Here is a 19,647-nt window from a genome sequence, read left to right as displayed (position 1 = left end):
CTAATTATTTTAAAAACTGACCTCTAATATCTATATTACTGACAGAAAGGCAGAAAGATCAACATGGTCATTTTCTTATTTGACCTGGATGTACATGCAGTTGACCATATGGAAGCTAATGATACATGCACGCACCAAAGAGATTAGCAAATGTTCCACCAGCAGTGCCAAGTCAAAATCGACATGACCCCACCTGCAATCACACACCTCAAAATACATATTTAACTGACTTTATCCCTGCTGTATACTCATCCTACCATTCTCATTCAGTATTATAGCTGAAAAACTGTATCATTGATAGCTCACACCTGTCCTTTAGCACCAAATCCCCTAACAAAACATGAATGTCTATAGACTTTACATACTGTAAATATTTCCTACAGTCCTTATGAGAGATGCTGTAGATCATGTGGTGTCATGCTCACATTCTGGAAAAGATTAAAGATTCCTCAGCGTGACGGTTACTCAGAGCAGTTAGCAAAATCACTGCTTTGATATGAAATTGATGGACACAGTGCAATTATGGAGACAAATGTAGGGGTTAAACAAAAGCATGTATTGAACCCCCCCCGAAAAGCAGACAACAAGACTCATAATTACGTTATAAACTCATTCATTCTCTCCACAGCATCTTCCATCCTCGGCTGAGCCTGGGGCCATGATGAGGTGAGGAGCTCAGATGACACATGTACAAGAATATTGCTTCTCTGTATATGAAGTTCTAAGGAAGGTGCATGTGAGTCATTTAGTTTACTGCTACGAATCTGAATCAAAGTTTCCCTGGCGCCACATTAGCTCAGGCTGTGGTTGCTGGTGAGTGTATGTTTGTGTGAGTGTGTGTGGACCAGCCCCTCATAAAACATAATTACAGGCCAGATATGCCGATCACCAGCCTGACTCTGCTGTCTTCATTTCCTGTACATTTTGCTGGTTGGTGACAGTTACTTAATACTTACTACTTGCTTAATCACTGACCGTTTTTATCTGGGAAATGGGTGTTTGTGTGTTTTGTGGCATGTAAGTGTGTCTGTGTGAATGTCTGGTTTACAGTAGGGTTTTTAGCGAAAAAGATTACTTCCAAGAGAATTCTGAGATTTTACTATCTGATCTTGCTCATAATTAACATAGTAATGTGTAGTTTATAGTTCGCAAGAAATGTCCTCATGTTAAGATCCAAAGTGGGAGCACACAGTAATTTTTGAAGCTGATATACATTTTTTGTTATATTTTGGAATTATACATTATGGTACATTTATGATGAGAGCAGAAGAATTTAAATTAAGCCCCAAAAGAGGACTACCACAAGCCTTCAATATTAATATCCTCACAAAAATATTTTATGCTTTTATTGTGAGTTTGCTCTGACAGTACATCATTTAATGTTTACATCATTAAGACAAAGCTGCTTTTGTAGACAAAGCAGGGACAACAGGGTTAGGTAGGCTGGTAGGTTAGGTGGCAAGGTTAGGTTTATTATTGTTTGGTTGTTAAAGAAGTTTTAAAGTGAAATATTAAAGAAAAAGATATAATGTGGATAGAACACACAGGAAAACCTATGTGTATGTGTGTGTGTGTGTGTTGTATCCGTGTGATTGGTTGGTGCTGACCTGATCACTTTGGTACCGCCCCTGACGACCTGCATGTCCACGTTACAGGTTCCATTTGAATGTGAGACGAGGTTGATCTCTGAGAACTCGGCCTACAGGAATGGAAAGCGGACACAGGAAAAACATTAAGTCTTGACGTAAAGACTGATGAATTACGCAGGAATTCCACTGAATGACAAATGATTATACTGTCACTGCTCAAGGATATTGTGCAATCGGCATATGTCAACTCTACTCCACGATTACAATAACTTGTCACCACACATATCATTTTATTTTATCATTTGAATTAATGACTCATCCTGGAAGCAAAACAAAGTGTAAGTAAATACTTGAATGAATTACTTTCTCCTCTATGAAATGCCCCTTAAAGAATCAGTTAAAGGATGTGAGAAGAAACACTTCAGCACTACACATCATGTCATTTGCATTTGTTTTTTATGTTATTGTCTTTATTGGTATATAAACAAATCCATATCACTATATACTTAAACCTTATAATTGTTTGAGTAAAATATGCATACATGCTGGTCTGTGGCGTGGTTGCAAAACATGGTGATGATTTCTTTGTGACTCATTGCTGCTGCCTCCTGTCTCTCCGATGCCTATTTTTGTTTCTGTGGTCAGGTTTGAGGTTGTAATTTAACTGTCAACATCTATTAGGTGTGAAACTGTTTTCTGTCAAACCCCAGAGAATCGTCATTTCAAATCCAGTAACCAAGTATCGAAAAATGGTTTGATGGCCGTATGGTTCAACCACACTGAAACCAAGCATCACATACTGGTAATATATAATTTAAATGCATACATTACCCACACCACGATATTACTAAGACTCTAGTGTCTAGTCTATTACTAAGAGTCTAGCATGTGAAGAACTAGGGATTTTTGCAAGTGTGGTTACACATTCAAGTTAAATATACACGGCTCAATTTTTTGTGGAAGATGACAAATGCAAAATGCTTTGGCAGTTTCTAATGTGGCATCCATGGTTGCAAAACCCTGCAACACAAATTCCTGACTAGTACAACACTTCGCATGTCTTCCTCCAGCAATGCCTGCAGTGTAGCAGCTACAATAACATTAGCTTATGATAGCTAGCTTGCTTGTTAAGTATTTAATATTTACCGGATTCATCATCAACATTCATACTCATGCCCATCTATTTTGCAACTGTTAAGCTGATTATGTGATCATTTTAATTTATTTTATTTTATTTATTTAACCTTTATTTTACCAGGAAGTCCCTTGAGAAAAATTCTCAAGGGAGACCTGGCCATGCTCATCTCACTGTGATATCATCTTACTGTAATACCAGAGAGAAGTAAAAAAAAAATTAAAAGCACAAGAAAAAAAAAAAAACAACTCTATTTGTTTGAACAGATTAAGCTCCACTTTGCCCCAGAGAACATGTTGCCACAGAACACAAAGGCAGACACACTGGTTTAATCTGTGACCTCGTGTTTCTTTAACCACCTCGCAGCAAAGTCACATGCTATTCACACTTTTGTGGAATCGCATTTACTTCTCTGACATGTTAACTTTAAAGTTCTCTCTAGGGACTAGCAACATACTGTTTACAGCAAAAAACACATAGAGCTTATCTGAAAGAGTTTTTTTGTTTTTATTGAAAAGCACACTCAGGTGCCAATGTGTCATCTTCCTAGAAAAAGGGTATGCATCTCCATATCAAGCACGAATATAGTATCAGTTCCTTCTTATCTGATCTCAATCAAAATGATTCAGCAGCATCATAGGTCTATAAAATCAATGTTATACCTGCTCCACTTTAATGTCATAGTCCCCAAGGACCTTCTTTCCCCGAAACACTTTGGCCCTGAAAGAGAAGAGAAGACATTTAGTTTGCCATTGACACACTCAAAATCTCTCAGTTGTCTGTGCTGCCCTCTGCTGGACAGCTCACTTTCAGTGGAACAAGTGAAACAAAGAAAATGGATGCCTGCTTGTGCACTTTTAATGGCCAAACTATCTCAGCAGTAGGGGAGTGTTTACAGCATGATACAGCAGATCACTGTGGTCTTACAACAAACTGCAATAGAGCTGCAATGCCGTTGGGAATATTAAGTGCCATCTTGCAGTTGGGATGATAAATGCATCCAACGGTGTGGTTTGAAGTTCACGTCTTAATATCTTGTGGCTGCCACTCGGGAGTGATGTCGAAATAGATTGCAAATAAACACACACAGGCAGGCAGATGGAGAGCAGACAAAGACAGACTGACAAAGAATGGAATAGAGAGACACAGTGACTGCCAGCCAACAAACCAACGGGCAAAATGATCAGGACCTTTTTATTTATACAGGAATATAAATAGAGCACAGCCACTTTACACTTTTTCCATCGTCAGCTTGTACACTCAGCCTGTATCAGAAAGAGTTTGTTAATATATCCTGGCTGATAATAACAACAGAGAACAGCATCCACTATCACAAAGGCTTGCCTATTTGCCTTAGCTTTAGCTTTATGTTCATAATATTTACTAATATTATAATATTATGTATATTAATTAACATGAATGTTGACTGAATACTTTTACTGCACAGTACTTATTACTTTCAATACAAGACTACCTGAATTTTCCATTAAAATCTTCCACTAAAAACATTTATCTCCATCAATCAGTGTGCAGGCTCATGTACCACAGTTTGACATTAAACCAAATTGTATGTGCATTCAGGGTGTCTTTCTCCTCCGTCAATTAAAAATATATGTAAGTTTTCTTCCTCATGATCTCATAGGACCTTGTGTAGTGCAGCTCAGAAGCATCTGGCTCATTAGACTGGTTCATTAGATCAGACCATCTGTGTAAGAAACACTCTGAGGGCATGATGCAGTAACTTCCAACAATCAATAAACACACCAGCAAAATTGGTGACTTTGGAAGTACGGCTATACATCTTTTTCAGTCCAGCTAGAAGGTAAAATTCTGTTTACGTGCATGTACTTTTTTTCCAGCACGGCCAGCTGCTTGAACACACTGCAATGTTGCTTTGAGGGCACCCAAACCTACACCACTGTAACGTCTCTTATTAAAAACAAACAGCCCTCATGACAAACAGCACAATTCAGACCGAAATCCCCCCACTGCCTGCAGCTTTAATTCAAAGGTTCCCTTACAGTTAATCACAATGCAAAATAAAGCAACTCTAATGCTGTTGAGTTGCGTAAAGGCTCCACATTCAGCTTGTCCAGTATCGGCAATGCACAATGCACAACTACAATACACATAGACATGGGATACCAGTCCAACACAGCAATGGATAATTATAGCGTTCTACTGAAAGGCTTCTGCAATTCCGTTTAATTCCGTCCAACCAAATAATGTAGCTACCAGATATCAAAACAGACAGTGTGCAGATATAAACCCTAGCACAACTGTACTTGAATGCCCCAGAGAGCACAAAGGTGCTTGTCACAGAAAGTTAAAAAACCTCTATATGTCATTTTGCACACAAGTGTGTGATGTTCTTGTGCTTAAAAGCTGCATTACTCAATTTATTCTGAGCTCTTAAGAGAATGGAACAAGCAACAACTCAACACTGAGATACTTCCAGTGTTAATAACAGTGTGGCATTGGATTTCTGATAGGAAAGGCTGCAAACCAAGCAGGGATATAGAGAATTTACATTACATTATAACATAAAAACATAAAAAATTACAGTTAAAAGGATTTATTCTTGTATCAGAAACTATATGTTGAGACAAAGATCACATGGACAAGTTACTTAGCACTGACTCATATGCAGGTTTCTGGAGCTAACAAGAATGCCATTGAAAACAACCTGACTAAAGGCTTAATTCAACAGCTGAGGTCTGCTGGCTCTATTTTTACAGGGTCAAATGACGCGATCCCACATTCATTATTGATCTGTGGAGTCCAAGAGTCTGAGACAGCCACATAGTCCTATAGAAATTAAGCCTCTGAAATCAATGCACAGTGATGATGAGCAAAAGATAGGCCCAAAAAGATGAGAAAAGACAAGACAACTACAAAGAAGAAGAATGGGAGGTGTTAGTACTGCAAATTATTGAGCTACAACAATACACTAAGTGCATTAAGTATAAAAAGATAATGTACAATGCAGTGTGAACTTGGGTACAACCAGCCTAATTTTGCACTATTTTAAAGATATTATGTATTTAAATTACAGATGAACTCAACTAAGCCATGAATCATTGAATGCTAAATAGAACAAAATAAGAAATATCCCCTAAAGCCGAAGTATGTTTATTTTGGACTGAAGTCCAGCATTATCGCTGTGTCTGCTAATCACATTTTGATAGGTGATGTTCCTTGCAGCTCTCTCTCACACTTCCTTGCTATTTCTCCCTCCTTTTCTTCCCTGTTCTCTCTCCAATTGCTATAAGTGTTCCCAGTTTCCATCTTTCCCACCCATCTGTTTGTTTCTCCCCTCTGTGGCTACTGAGATCGATTCAATAAAATGTATGCATAGAAATGAGTCATGCACCATAAGCAATTGCATTTAATGGATTTAGTGGGACAAGAGTGATTGTGAAAGTTTTATAATGCAGAAAATACATCAGTCTCTGCGAACTGTATATTGACATAATTATCAGAATTAATGGCAAGATTTAAAAAAAATTATAACAAGCAAAGCAGCATTTGAGCGCTTGCATCTCAAACAAAGCTGTCACTGTACAGTTGCGCTAAAGAGTTGTCAGAGTTAAGGCCCGAATTATTTTCATTGGTTTAATAAATTCACATAACACTGAATGCTTTTTCAAAAACCTATACAAAATTGATTGTTAAGAGCTCTGGTAATATAAGACTATAGGCACTCTGGGCCTGTCATTGCTTCATCCACAAGCAGAGAGGTGACTGTGTAAAACAAGAATCTGACTGTTGGGCTGAAAGGGCACAAAAAGTGCTAGAACAGTGCTGTCAGCTGTACTGTGGTGGGAGACAGTCTGGGTATAATTACTTGGTTAGCTGGCATGCTGTTACTGCAGGTGCAGAGAGACAATGTAGAGGCATGAAAACGAGAGTAAAGTGGAGGAAATAACAGGGGCTGGTGAACTGTGCTGGCCTTACTCCAAGTATCAGTCTCTGTGGAAACTTCCTGGCTCCATGCTAGGAAACGCTAACTTTTTTCAGGTTATCTTGTTGCTGTATGTCATAGGTTATAATTGCTGTAATACTCTCTAAGGGTCAAATCACTCAAACACATTACACTTCAGTGATGCAAAGACAGGTGTTAAACTATTGACCACAGATGTAGAACATCTGGGGAAAAGTGAAAACAGTATGCCGTATCTTGAAGAGGGTTGGCTGGATTTTTCCCAACAACATAAATGCTGTACCGAATGACTAATTCAACACTACAGACTCAGAGGATTTTTCACACCGAGCTAAAGGAGAAAAAGCTGAAAATGTGAGAAATGAATGCAATTGTACAGCAGAAAAAAATGCTGTACAATTTTTATCTATATTTATTTCTCCTAAAGACTTGAATTATTCAGCTGCAGCACAGGAGGCTGTATTACCTCTTATTGCTGTTCTCCTTCTCTGAGCAAAGCATGAATGCAGGTGTTTCTGAGATTGCACCTGTGTTCCCATGTTCACTTTTCTAGAACACAGTACAGTATTACAGGCAGCCACGAGTGAAATGGTGGTTATATGAAATGCTGATAAGCACATTTGTAAGCATTAACTTAAAAATGTATTCTGGTAATTAGGAACTCATTTATAAATCAGTGAGTCAATAAAAATACATATTGGGTTGCCATGTTTCAAAAAAATTGCTTTGCTTAGTGTTTATTCTGTAACACCATTTCATAGCTAAATTTAGAGCAATAGTTTATGAGAAGGTTTAATCCGGTGTGGTATAACTGGATGGCTTATTAGAGTGATATGAGTACTCATGTGGTAGTCTATGCTAGCCTATAAATGCTGTCATAAGTTAAAAATTAATAATTAAATATTGCAACACTCAGCAATGCATATGCCTGCTGAGTGTAAGCAACACAGCTGGGGGAGGTAGCTAATGTCAGCCTCAGCCAAAAAAAAAGGAACTTTGCACCTCCCACTAAATCCAAAAATGTCTTAGTCACATGCTGTGTCTTCTCAGCTGACTAGCTAGCCGCCATAACATTCAGGACTCCACTATTTTTTGCTTTACGTCTGGAGGTGTGTGCAGACATAGTGTATGAACTAAAAAGCTTGAAATTACACAGTGCTGCTCACACTCACTGGGACTAACTGTGGTCAGCACCTCCTACTAAATATAATGTAATGTTATTATTATTTGTGCCTAGCGGTAATCAGTAAAGCACTCCTATCATACTACCGTATATATATCCTAATGGTGATTAAAATGTCTTCTTGTCTTCTTTGTAGATGTAAATGTTGTTAATTATTGGTGTTTCGTCAGGATCCACTGCAGCCAGTTTCCAGAAAGTAAGTGATAAAATGGTCAATTGAGTGGGTCTCACTGATAAATTAAAGAGCTTGTTAAAAATAAGTAGAGTGAGTGTCGTATTGCCAAAGATGGAGGGATTTTTTTTTTTTTTTTTTTACATCATTGCCACAGAAAAGGTGTTCATATTAAGGCTTATTGATCCATAAAGCATTAGTAGATGATTCATTAATCATTTATAAAGCCATTAGTCACAACCTAAAAACCAATTGTAAATAGTGCCTTATTGGAAAGCAAAACATTTAAGCATTTCAAACAAACATCCGCCTTTGGCAAAATTAGAATTATTATATTATAATAATAATTTGATTTTTAAGACTGATTAAAATATAACATAAAGTATCAATGTGTGATAATACAGTATCACGCAAATAAGTAAAAACAAACATCCTCCTGAACATTACAAGATGGCCTTCCTGTTGTTTGTTTTCTGGTTGCACAATTCCCCCCAGCTTTCTGCGTTTTTGAACCAGTGAATATTAGCGATGGCAGTGTGTGTTTGTGTTTTACAAGGGTAGAAGAAGCTTCTGTGTCGTTCATGTGGTTTTATTATATTACTGTGATAAATGATGACCTACGGTGCTGGCAGACACACATGTATGCCTGCTTGGAAGTTTGGATGTGTGTGTGTGTGTGTGTGTGTGTGTGTGTGTGTGTGTGTGTGTGCGTGTGCGTATGTGTGAGGGTGTGTGTGTGTGTGTGTGTGTGTGTGTGTGTTAGAGCACCCACTAACAGCATGTGCTTTATTGAAAAAGACTCACCCAGGGAACATCTTGAAACAACAGAGTTGATTGTTTTCTTGAGGTTTAACCGAATCCCGCCTGCAGATACTCTGAGATTTTTTACTGAACAGAGTGTGCGTGCTGTGTGAGGCACTTTTCTGTGTGCATGAATGTTTATGAGAGCACAGTTACTGCTTCTTGTCCTTGGAAAGCAGGAAAGAGTGACAGTAATCTTTTTTATCTCGTACCGGAAATTAGACAGCTTTGTTTGAACGTTGTTTTTAACCTTCTCTTGCCCTTGACGCATTTACAAAAATGTGCAGAGTCATGTTGAAATGTTGTTAGAGTTCATTGATGCTTCATACCTTATATAATGGTGGAAAGTATTACTTGTTTTAATAACACTCTTCTATTTTGTGCTACTTCGTACTTAACAATTACACTATATTTCAGAGGGAAATGCTGCATTACATAGAATTTCTTTAACTACTACATGATGAATATCAGACATGAGATGAATTTCCTGAATTTTTGTTTTACAATGTCCACACCGTCAACACCAGAAACTGTCCAGGGCTTTCAGCCGGAAAACATGACAGCTTGGGCAGAAACAACTTCTAATTTCACCTGCACTGAAAACTGCTTCTCGAACATTTCAGGTGTACACAACAAGCATCGAATCTGTGATTGAGTTGTAATTGCAATGGCTGGATCGAAAGTTTGTTCACAGGAAAGCTGGGGAAATACTGTCGGATTGAAAGTCAGCAAATCCTCACATTTAAGAAGCAAAACCAGAGAATGTTTATCCTGCTCTGCCCACATTTAGTTCATTTTTAACTGTGAATTACCTGTTACATATAATGTGGTGGTATTCACAACAGCATGTGCTAGTGGACGTATATGGCAACACTAATGTTAACATGGTAACAAAGACAAAGAAAATTTTAATACTGTTAGTTAGTTGTTTACCATATTCACCATGTTAGTTTAGCCTTGTTGGCATGCAACATTCATATAGCTCTTATTGCAGGAATAACAAAGCTATTACACAATTACATTTGGAGGTGGGTATAATGATGATAGTCAGTCAACTATTTGTTTCAACAATTTGTGGAAGTGTTGTACAGTAGGATATGCTGTTCAAAATCCAACTCAAAGTCTGCCTTTCATCTGTTTCTTTCCAAAAGAAAGTCAAAGGTCTTTCCAGGGCACATGCCCTCCAGTCACTGTAGATTTGAGTAGAGCTCTGTTCTCATTGTGGGTTTTCCACAATGCTCAGTGTTTAATTTACTGACAGAAAGGCAGACTGAATCAATACAGAGTTGAGGAGACAGTGGTTTAAATTTAAGAATTCTCCACAACTCAACGCAATCATACATTGATTAGATTGATCCCATTGTAGCTAGAGGATGTATAATTTAACAGAAGAGGCAGACAACCCAAACACACAATCTCTAGGCATACAACGGTTGCTTCAGTGAAAATTCTGGAAATGATGGCCATGCTCTGATTCAGCTCTGAGTGAGGTGAAACTAAGGTGAGATCTCTTTCAGGTTTAATGGTGGGTTGAGACAGAGTGTCTGTCTGTAGCAAGATGGGGAGCATATAAATCACTGCAAACAGCCTTGCCGTGGCAGAGCACAAACAAGACTAGGTGCATTTTTATCCAGATGTCCATCGAGCTAGTGTCTGTTTTTCCAGCTTCCTGTTTGGACACACATGTGAGCACACACTACTTCAAATATACACACATGCATACTTACTGTGTATACTGTACAGTATGTATGCAAAAACCCATTGTAAGAGTTAGATTTTGAAGATGTCAGCCACAAAATGGCATCAGAGACACTTTGACTCTATACAACAAGTTAAGTTTCAGATTTGCTGTCAGTGATTTCCTTCACACACACACACACACACACACACAAGGGACTCACAATAAACAATTATCCATCCAGCATTTCGGTTTCTTTACTGCGTCTCATTGTTTCCTCTTATAGCTGTGTCAGTCATACCTCATTAAAAGCATGCAACTGTTAAAACGCTGGGTGGCTTCATTTGGAAGCAGTCACAGAAAATGCACTGTGTTTCTCATTGAGGTTAGTGCTAAGAAACGGTTCATTAAATTGTGCATACAAAACAATACAAATCATTTTTCACACTTAGATCACCGTGGATTAGTGTTAAATATTACATGTAGTAAAGGAACAAGAAGCAGCCACAGTCAGCTACTAAATGAAGTGTTTTAGCTGAAAGCCACCAACTCCTCAGCAAAGTAACCAACATTACGGCATCTGTGCCTGATGTGTGAAAACCTGCCTGGGCTGTGTGCAGCCTCAAATACTGTACTGTACTGTTACCACGGTAACCACAGGTGTGTCCAAACCAACCAGGAGCAAAATCTTAAGGATTAAAAATTTAAAGTTGCAACTGGAAGCGCTGAGAAACTCTCTAAAACCATTAAAACTGAAAATGACACATATAAATCCTCCCAGTGGACATCCCAGGAATTTCAGCAACATGAATAGTTGACTCAACTGCTTTGTGAGGTGAAGCTCCCCTTATCTTTCACATTCATATTAACACATACAAATTAACACAGTATACACCTACAAAGCCCACACACTCATCACTATTTCACTGACACTGCGTCCGTGTTTGCAAAGGCTTCATCACTTCATTTATTGTTCTGCTTTGTTGAGAACTTGCATGATGTGTGTGGTCCCGTGTGTGTGTGTGGGTGTTCGTCCACCGCCCACGCCACCTATTTGTCGTGACAGTGCTGGGAGCATGGTGTTTAATTTTAGAGGTTGAGAGACAGACAGAGAGAGAAAGAGATAGTGAGAGAGGACACAGAAACTGATGATCCACCTTTGCCTACAAGGAAAAGTCAAAAAACAAAACAAAGGAAATAATAAAATAATATGTGTCAGAAACCATGTTGTGCTGTGGCTTTTCTGTAATTTTACTGCAGAAGTTAAACAGTCACTGGTGTTTACTGAAATACCATGAACAATTTATACAGTGAACTATGAATTTAGCAGGCAAAATTTAAAGCTGTCATCCATTGAAGGGGTCACTTATGGTTATGAATCAATTAGTAATCATTATCTAATGTTGCTGCTCTTTCCATTTCTTCTGGGGGTGGGGGGGGGGTTACTGTAGCATCTGTCAGCTAATTATTCTGAGTTTGTGTCCTGCAGTTTTACTGTTTTAATTCACTATCACTGCTGTAGCCGGCAGCTGTCTTCAGAAAGGAGGTTCTAAAATCACTGAAATGCATTGCCTACACAAGTCATTGCAGATACAAAGTAAACACGCAGCTGATTGACATGCTGGAGTGTTTAGGAGCTAAAGAGACAGATGTTTCCCTCAAGAGTTGCTGGATTACAAAACAGAGCTAAAGTGATAGTGATTATTGAACTTGACTTATTGGACTTCATTAGGTAGCTGGAAACACAACTCTAAATGTAGAAATGTTGCTCTGAAATTAATGGATGGATCATTAATGGATCAAGTCCTTGGTAACACATTGACCTTAACAGCTTATTAAGCCAAAATATGTCACATGTGTGATTAGTGAGTTTTGGAGTTCTGCTATTAACAGGCCAAAAGAACAACAAACAAACAAACAAGAGCAGAATTCATTTTTCTTCTCCATAAACAAGAGTCTGTGGCTCAGCAGAATGATAGTAGTCTCTTATTTTTCAAAATTTGAAAAAGAAAAAAAAAACATCTGCATACATGTGAGAGAGGCATACTTGTAACCAAATTGCTTTCCTGATCATTGACACAAGAGTATTCCTGGCACAGTACAGTGCAATCTGCACAAGAGCGTAGAGTGAGGTAAACACTTCACATTGTTAGTACGGGAGAATACATTATCAGGAGATGGAGCGGGAGCGAGCATCAACAACGTCTGATGACATGAGCTCAGTCTTTAGAAGACAGTTTCCTAATGGCCTGGGGTGGGGAGTTTGGATCTTTGCCTCAGAGAAAACATTTTTTTGTCTAGGACGAACAAACATGTATAGAGAGAAAAGCAATCCTTTAAATTGTTTCAGTGATTCCATAACTTAACATTAAAAACCCAAAACCTCTGCCAACTCAATTGACTAAAACTGCACGATGTGTTTTCCTTTATAACAAGAAGCAGAGTGGAAAAACAATACTGCACTGCAGAACCTGATCTATATAAACACACATTCTTCTGCATCACTACACATAACTTGGCACAAGCAAAGTTATTTAGTGCTACACAAAATAACCAAATCGCTGCTCACTCATTTGCATTATTAGCTTTGCACCTGCACTAAAATGGTACCGGTATCCTTTGTGTTGCAATTTTAGGTTATTACCTGTTACGTCTCTGTCCTGTTTTTATCTCTCACTCTGTCATACAGAATTTCTACTGCTTCATCCAGCGGTACTCTAACAGTAAACTATAAAATAGAAGATAGGAATACACTCCAGTGTCACTCATACCACATAATAAAAGAAAATAAAGTCAGGAAAGCTTTAGCAATTTAGTGCTTCATTGCACAGAAGACTATCAATACTATGTGGTTTCTGGGTATTGGAAGTAAGCGACACCTCTTAATACCCTTTCCAGTTGATTCCTCAATTACTGTTTTCCAGGGGTAAGACTGAAACCCAATAAAATGTGAGTGAAGACCACTTCCACCTAACCAGACACAACAGCGGGGTCTTACGAATGACGGTTTATTTAGACACAGCAGACATAAATGGCTACAGTCTCAGATGGTTGGGTTTTAATATGGATGTCAAGCTTTCAAAACAGGCATTACATTTGCATTAAATATTATGCAAAAATCCAAAAGCCTGAATTAGAAGACCTGTGAGATCAATCTGCGGCAGGCACTGTATTTAACACACCATTTTTTTTATGTTTAAAAGTAAAATCATCCATATTCTCATAACCTGTGACACTAGAGTAATAAATTCATGTGTGATGTGAAATTCTAAAATATCTCCAGTTGCTGTTGTATTACCCCTCAATGGTTGTTTACCATATGTTTACCCGCTGAGATGAGTTCAGCAAGAGTTATCTTTTTGCATTATTTACAAAAAAAAAAAAAAAAACACACACACAAATATGGCAATATGAAAAAATATGCACATTTGTGTACAAGGTGTAGAAATGCTTTTTCCTGCTTTATTCATCTAAGAATCGTTTTGCAAGCCCTCACTTGTGACCCCTTTTAAGTTTTCTAATATACACTACATCCTTAATTAAATTCTACACTGAAAGACTGGTATGCATATACAAAAGAAAAGGGAATACAACTTTTGGGACTGGGATTAATAAGTGTTCAAAGAGATTTACATTAGCAATATGGTTCTCATAAAGTAATTTAAAAGCCCTGCTATTTCAGTTTACAATACTGTCATCCCTCTGTTTAACAAAGCATAGAAAACATTGTAAAATACACACATGGCTACTGTTACTGCATAGTGTGTATTGTACACAGAAAGTGCTGCAGTGATTTGCAGTTATTTTGGTCCCCAATATTAATGTGTATGTGCCAGAAGAAAATGTACTAATGGATTACTCCTTCAGGCTCATCCATTTCATGATTACATGATAATCCTGTATAAAATGATTGAACATTTTTATAAAAGATTCTATAATCCATTTATATATGTGTCCAAAAATGATTCTTTTATATTTCTGCAGAGCAAACCTCCTGATCCCATCTCCCTAAATGTACTGCATTCATGAATGCAATGCTGTTTCATCTGGACCAATTATGAATATTGCTATTAAGTGTCATTACCTGTTGCTAACTCACACAAATCACAAAAATTACAGAGGTTGGGAATATATTTTAATTAGTTTAGAGCTATTAATGAGTGCAATTTGATTTTTGAAGCATGAAACACATTTTAATCAGTTCACTTACAAAAATATGAGGATATGATTAGCTATGGACAATATAGTTATTTTCAGTTTATTTTCTATATAGAATTTCCTCATTTTATATGAAATTTTCTTTGAAATTGCATGTTATCAAATATACGACATGGTAAATGTACAAACAGCGATTAGTGTAAGTCATTCATGCTATAACCATCGAGTGTAACAGTGGATCTAAATCTGTACAGGTTTTACACAGGCTCCAAATTGCTAATTATGATACCGTCTCCCATCACTGGTTTGTTTAACCCTCAAACTCTAACAGAAGGTGAGAAAGGAGGACAAAGATGAAAAGATGCATACGAGAAAAATATTAATGGGGAGAGCATCCATGAGGGAGCTGTCTTACAATATTAATGGATTAATCAGTTAGGTCTACTGAATTGGTGAAAGTAGCTTGTGTTGGGGTTAATACAGATTAAACCTGAACTGCAAGTTATCATTTATCACTACAAGATTATTCAAATCTGATGCTTTTACACACACAAACACAAACAGCGTAAGGTGTTACATGGAGGCTTCTAATCAGAAGCCTGTTATTGTTTATATACATGTGAGACAATCTGCAGTCCGACACGTACAAATAAATCGTGCCAGGATTCTTTGCCCATAAGTCACAAATTGAACTTGACAGTTAAGTTAAAGCTGCCACACAGTGATAGTGTTTTTCCTTCACATTAACTTAATGAGACATAACCTGGAGTGGCGTATGGAAGTGGAAAAAGAGTGGGTACTGAAATTTAGCTCCTGGAAGAACTGGTCACCAAAGGAGCTGGCACACTGATGTGTAACCTCAGAAGTCACAAGCTCATCTGCATTGGTACAAAGAATGCTTTCATAAATGTACCGAAGACGAAGAAGCTCTACAGATGCAAAAAGGGAATTTTAAGCACACACACACACACACAAAAAAAAAAAAAAAAAAAAAATCATGGTTAAAGTGAACAGTGCAATCCTAAAGACGTAAATCAGATTATCAGCAAAGAGCAGTTACTTCAGAAGGGCAAGTACCACAAGGCGCTCCACATGAACTCACCACCCATGTAGGTGTGGTTACACAACCTGCAGGGAGAGCAGAGTGTTTACACTGGCAATGCATTTATATGTATGCAACAGTCATGCAACCTCATAAATCTTGTATCTACCTCTTTACTTTTTGGCTGGTGTGTGGACGGTTTTTCTATGAATGACAACTTATTTTTCCTCCAAATAACACTCATAAAGCCACAGCTAATTATTCTTAGACTTTTTTTCTGATTAACAGTATGTAATGCGTTAATCAGTGAGCTCTAGATGTGCTGGTAGGTGTATTTTGAGCCAGCCTAGCGTTAAGCTATAGTAACTGTGTGGTTCTAGCATCAAATTTTGTGTACAGCAGTAAGAGTGGTATCTCCTCTAAAAATAAGTTAAGAATATTTCCCAAAATGTCAAACTGTTCCTTATAACCACATAGATATTAGCTTGTTGGTGCATACAAATAATGCAGAAAATCTCAGAGGAAAACATCCTTCAAAAGACAGTCATGTCACTATCACTTTAAATGAGTTTTTCTCATGTTGAAATAAAAACTAATTCAGTTACTTTGGAGCCCCATCACACAGGAACTCCTGCCGTATGGAAACGATCCAGGGTCCACTGATCAAATGCACAGAGACACTGAGGGATCACTAAACTCACTAAAGTGTCTGTTGTGTATCATCATTTGAGTTACGATCCATAGCAAAAGACTAATTAGAGCTGTTTCAGCTTTGCATGCATACACAACGCATGAGCAAAAAAACTCACAGCCCCTGTAATGTGGTTTCCTCCTTTCATGGTTCTGCATAATGGCTTGTCACATAGTGGCAAAACCTAGGACCTCTGTTCCTTTTTGGTTCACTGCAACTCATTAATTGCATCTTGTGAGGCATCCAGCATAGAGTATCATGCTGAATCACAACACAATGAGACTTCAGGGAGATGTTGTTTCTGTCCACCTCTTCCCATTTAGATTAATGTGCTTATAGAATTAACTGCACAGAAAACTTTTACATTGTCACTTCAGGGCTTGTACTGGATGACTACCGAGAGGTTTGTGAATTAGAAATGGCAAATGGGTTTGCATAAGTTACATGTTCATTATTCTTAATGCTGAGTTTGATTTTTATTAACTCTCATTTATTACCTGCTGAATTTATTTAATTTCTTATGTGCATACAATAAAGAAAAAAGGAAGTTGCTAATGTGGTCAGGCATGAAGTAGCGTAGCACATCAAGTAAAAAACAAAACACTCACAAAAAAGGTTGACAGTGATTATAATCATAATATTACTATATAATAATAGTAATCATTCAATTAGAGAGCTTTTAAACAAGCACAGTGCAAAGTGATTTCCAGAGCTTAGAAAGGTCATTCTGTAAAACAGGTTTAATATGAGCTATAAAAGCTGAGACAGCGTCAGCTCGACTTGATGCTAAATAAAAGGAAACTGCACCAAGGAGCCAGTACAGCAGAATCTTGATAAGACTAAGAGTTTTTAACCTAGGCCAAATTAAAATACCTGAGGGGATCTGAGGGGTCTCTCAGGACGATGAACAGTCACGGATCAGCATCACATCATTGAAGCCCTGTGGGGTTACTAATACTACAAAATTTAACATTATTATAATGTCAACATTATCGATCATATACCGTACAGAATCAAATCTGGTCTAGATCTCACAATGATGACTAAACTAAACGATGCCTTAGTCAAAGACTAAGAGCAAATTTAATTATGAAAAACAAAAAAAAGGCATGTTATGATTTTACATTAATGCCCTAATAACACATGGCAAAACTCTATTTGTTTGACCAATCTAACATTGTCTAAAGCCTCTTCTACAAAGGGCATCAAACATAAACTGTCCATGGTAATCAAAGTCAGGATTTGTAACCCACAGGCAGAATCAGGCCCACTAAGATTTGGTGGACTTTACTGTCTTCACATTAGAAAAATGCTGCTCTCACTCTCAATAAACCAGTTACAACATATTAAACAAATCTGAGCTTCTCAGGAGATTCAGGCTCACCAGTGTACAAATAAACCTTGAGTCTGGGGGAATAGTGTAACACAGCTGCAGCCTTTAGTTCACACATAAAGCATAGTGGAAATATTTTGCTTTTTGATTTTCCTGCTCCATTTGTACACAGCATTGCTGCTGTGACATTCCCATTTTCACGCTTATCTTACTTGACAACTCTCCACACCTCAACCTCCATTTCCGCAGCGGTATGACCTCCCACTCTCTTCCTCTTTTGCCCTCATCCTCCTGTTGGTCTTGAACTGTGTGTCTTTGTGTGTCTGTGTTGAAATTGTTGAGCCAGGACATGGCTGAGTGCAGTGGCCCCGGGGCAATCATGTGCTGTGGTCCTCATTTGGACGATGGAGGCACGTGTCGCACATCTTTTTGGTCACCATTCAGTACTAACCTGTCTGTCTGTCTCTCTCTCTCTCACACACACACGCACACGCACGCACGCACGCACGCACACGCACACACACACACACACACACACACACACACACACACACACACACACACACACACATTATTCTTCTGAGCCTGTTTTTCTTGCATGTTTATTGCCCTTTCAGCATCTTTTTGGCCTATCTCCCTTTATTTATTTATTTGATTCTATCTCAGCCCACCATGTCCATATCTAAACATTCAAAATACTTATCTTATTTTAATCTCCAACATAATCATCACTCAGACATTGGGTTGTAAAAGTATGCCCCCGCAGGTGTGTTTTTTTTTAATCCATTCACATCCAATCAGCTTATTTTTCCATTTTACTAACCCCTACAGACAAGAGGATGAATGTCCCTCCCATCCTCCTCTCCATGTTTTTTTTTTCTTTTTGAAATCCATCCATCTAGAAACTGGTTAACATCCCCCTCTCCTCAGCCTTGTCTCTTTCCCTCTCACTCCTAAAGGCTGAAATGTAATTACTCTTACAGGCCACAAGACAGGGCTATGCTATGATGCTAAATATTCTGCTCACTTCTGTTTAAAAGCCAAGAGCTTCACCAATTAAATAGTGTTTTCTCATTCTAGCAACTGTTTCCCCAGAGTTCTTTCTTTTTATTTATGAGAAATCATCCTACAACAGCAAAGGCAGCAATTATATCTATCTAATGCCAAAACAAAATGGTTATACTGTCATTTCACACAAATGGCAATACTGTGAGTTTGCACAATTCACGTAAAATATATTGTCAATATCATGCCATTGTGTGTTATTATTTCAATTACACCAATATAGGAGACAAAATGACACCTCGGATGGTGTAAATGTTTCACACCATTATTTCCACAGTACTTTTTTTTTCACAGAACATAGGCTGTTTTTGTGTGTATTTTGTCTGCAAGTGTGTAGAAATCTTAAAACACTTTTTAAATGTCATTTTGGAAGTCACTGAGGTGTAGCTATTTTAGCTAATAACCTTTTCAAACATTAAACCGACCAGACTATTTTGATAATTATTCTACATGGCAAATAAAAACATAAGATATTGATATAAGAAATTATCATGTCTAACGTCTGGGCTTGATTGCTTTTTATGAGGTACCTCAAAAGCTTATAAATGTGGATTTTAGATGTTGGATGGGATATTTGTAATAACCGTTTATTTGCAAAAATTAATGGGAAATGATGACGATCATAAACTCTAAAACAACTATTCAGACATTCAGTTAGAGTGATCACTTTGGCCTTTGGAGTGCCGAAATCATCTAATAGTGTAATGTGATGCAGAGGAGGTTTCACTAATTTCTGCTTAATTAACACTAATAAAAAAATTATATAAACTGTCCCAGGGGATCAAACAAGATTAATTTTCCTTGACCTATGCCATCTGTGGGACTTGTAGCTCTTTTGATTGCCTTGTTAACCACCA

The 19,647-nt window shown here is 37.8% G+C and overlaps 1 protein-coding gene across 1 annotated transcript in view; it reads right to left on the bottom strand.

The window, feature by feature from the left end:
* The window catches only part of syn2b (synapsin IIb), a 58,848-nt gene that overhangs the window by 24,199 nt on the left and 15,002 nt on the right, over positions 1–19,647 (bottom strand). The window contains exons 2-3 of the mRNA XM_026307531.1: positions 3,387–3,444; positions 1,608–1,699 (exon numbers count right to left, since the gene is read on the bottom strand). Of these exons, the coding sequence (XP_026163316.1) occupies positions 1,608–1,699; positions 3,387–3,444 (150 nt within the window). The remainder of the gene's footprint in view (positions 1–1,607; positions 1,700–3,386; positions 3,445–19,647) is intronic.

The sequence above is a fragment of the Mastacembelus armatus genome, chromosome 5 (genome assembly GCF_900324485.2).
Source record: "Mastacembelus armatus chromosome 5, fMasArm1.2, whole genome shotgun sequence".
In the NCBI taxonomy this organism is placed as follows: Eukaryota; Metazoa; Chordata; class Actinopteri; order Synbranchiformes; family Mastacembelidae; genus Mastacembelus; species Mastacembelus armatus.
The sequence above is the reverse complement of the archived record's forward strand: the minus strand, read 5'-3'. Positions and strand labels throughout refer to the sequence as shown.